Genomic DNA, 2,500 nt, shown 5'->3' with positions numbered 1-2,500 from the left:
GTGTGTGTGTGTATGTGTGTGTGTGAACATGTGTACGTATGTGGTGTGTGTGTGTGTGTGTGTGTGTTGTGTGTGTGTGTATGTGTGTGTGTGTATGTGTGTGTGTGTGAACATGTGTACGTATGTGGTGTGTGTGTGTGTGTGTGTGTGTGTGCTCGGTGTGTTTGTGTACTCGATGTGTGTGTGTGTGTGTGTGTGTGTGTGTGTGTGTCCTTCCATCCTTGCATTAGTGTTTGCATCCACGAAACCCTGGATCCATATCAGCCAAGTTACAGTTGACCAACTTCTGGTATTGAAGAGAAAGCGAAGGCGTAGCGAGCATTGCTGGCGCTGGTCCTGGTAGTGATTGATCTGGCAGATCATGTAAAGACATCCTTTTACCCCCTCTCTTCTTCTTCTTCTTTTTCTCTCTGTGTGTGTGTGTGTGTGTGTGTGTGTGTGTGCCCCAGAATTTGGAACATTCTGTTTTCTATCATTTCGATGATAATGAATGATGATGAGGGGGACGCTGCTATGGAGGTCCATTTACGTTTGGGACTACCGACGGTCGCAATAGCCGAGTGGTTAAAGCGTTGGACTGTCAATCTGAGGGTCCCGGGTTCGAATCACGGTGACGGCGCCTGGTGGGTAAAGGGTGGAGATTTTTATGATTACTCAGGTCAACATATGTGCAGACCTGCTAGTGCCTGAACCCCCTTCGTGTGTATATGCAAGCAGAAGATCAAATACGCACGTTAAAGATCCTGTAATCCATGTCAGCGTTCGGTGGGTTATGGAAACAAGAACATACCCAGCATGCACACCCCCGAAAACGGAGTACGGCTGCCGACATGGCGGGGTAAAAACGGTCATACATGTAAAAGCCCACTCGTGTGCATACGAGTGAACGCAGAAGAAGAAGTTTGGGACTACCTGACAAAGCTGTATTCTCATAATTATATCACGGCGTCACCCATGCTTTGAGATCCAGACAACTGCAAGTGTTGGTCAGGACACTTCAGCAGCACGCCCAAACAAGTATGCGTGAAGTGGGTGACCCTCGACTGTGTGGGCCCAGTCTTACCACTTCAGCACGCTCAACTCTGGGTAAGTTTCGGCCACGGGCCGAATATAAAACATCTCTGACTGGGCTCAAACCCGCCGTCTTCCCAGTCGATAGTCCACGGCGCTAACCACTTCGCCACGGCGGCTGGTTTCATTTGTAGTCAAACAACCTGCAAGTAATTGTTCTACAATATGTTCTCGGTAAAACCTGTTGTCTTTGGTATAAAATCAATCCCCTTTTTTTTTTTCTTCTTTTTTTTCTTTTTTTAATAGAAACAAAATCCTAGCGATCCGTGACAGTTCTTCTCTGTTCCCTATAGACATGTGTACCGTTTTCCCCCACTGCTCTTGTTGAGATCCGTCCCTTTCTGAAGATTTTGTGCGGAAAATGGTGATCCTTCAAACCACACCAATGTACTGTGAACTTGACGTAGTAGATTTTTTTTCAACACTTCAGTCTTCTTTCTCGAACACTCACTAACATCATTAACATCACGAGTGAGCCTCTTCGGGGATTTTTTCACACTGAGGTCAAACAAAACAACAACAAACAAAAATACCGCTGCAGTAAAAGGGCTATTTAAAACACAAAGCCGATCCAAACGACCTGAAAAACCACAGATCAGTATCAACTCTAGTATGTCTGTCTAAGCTCCTCGGATGACTGATCTTTCCTCAGCTGTTCTCCCATATGACCAGCCACAATCTTCTCAGTACTCATCAGTCAGCCTGTCGGACAGGGCACAGCGCAGAAACTGTTCTCATCCGCATTTTGAATGAGCTCCTTATTTCTCTTCAGCAAGACAAACTTTCCATTCTTCTCAGGTGAGATTTTTTAGCTGCCTTTGATACTACGATCGATCACGGAATTTTCCTTTCACGTCTGGAACATAAGTTTGGGATGCGTGTGGGCTTTTTACTTGAAGTGGTGCCTATGTATGTATGTATGGCCTACGTGGTGTGATGGCCAAGAGGTAACGCGTCCGCCTAGGAAGCGAGAGAATCTGAGCGCGCTGGTTCGAATCACGGCTCAGCCGCCGATATTTTCTCCCCCTCCACTAGACCTTAGTGGTGGTCTGGACGCTAGTCATTCGGATGAGACGATAAACCGACGTCCCGTGTGCAGCATGCACTTAGCGCGCATAAAAGAACCCACGGCAACAAAAGGGTTGTTCCTGGCAAAATTCTGTAGAAAAATACACTTGGATAGGAAAAACAAATAAAACTGCACGCAGTTTGGTGGCGCTGTAGTATAGTGACACGCTCTCTCTGGGGAGAGCAGCCCGAATTTCACACAGATAAATCTGTTGTGATAAAAAGAATGCAAATACAAAATACAAATACAAATATGTTTGTATGTTCCAGGGCACAAAGACATTCGAGCGCAGCAGAGCAACCGCCATCCAGGAAAAGAGGAATCGGAGAAAACGGGGCCCATCTTTGCAGGACTCCGTTC

General features: G+C 46.4%; 1 protein-coding gene across 1 annotated transcript in view; it reads left to right on the top strand.

Annotated features, from left to right (window-relative positions):
• Nucleotides 1-2,500, top strand: part of LOC143298630 (uncharacterized) — a 202,836-nt gene that overhangs the window by 171,320 nt on the left and 29,016 nt on the right. The window contains exon 3 of the mRNA XM_076611510.1: nt 2,410-2,500. This exon is cut by the window's right edge and continues 132 nt beyond it. Coding sequence (XP_076467625.1) covers nt 2,410-2,500 — 91 coding nt within the window. The remainder of the gene's footprint in view (nt 1-2,409) is intronic.

Source organism: Babylonia areolata, chromosome 24 (assembly GCF_041734735.1).
Source record: "Babylonia areolata isolate BAREFJ2019XMU chromosome 24, ASM4173473v1, whole genome shotgun sequence".
Classification (NCBI taxonomy): Eukaryota; Metazoa; Mollusca; class Gastropoda; order Neogastropoda; family Buccinidae; genus Babylonia; species Babylonia areolata.
The sequence above is the reverse complement of the archived record's forward strand: the minus strand, read 5'-3'. Positions and strand labels throughout refer to the sequence as shown.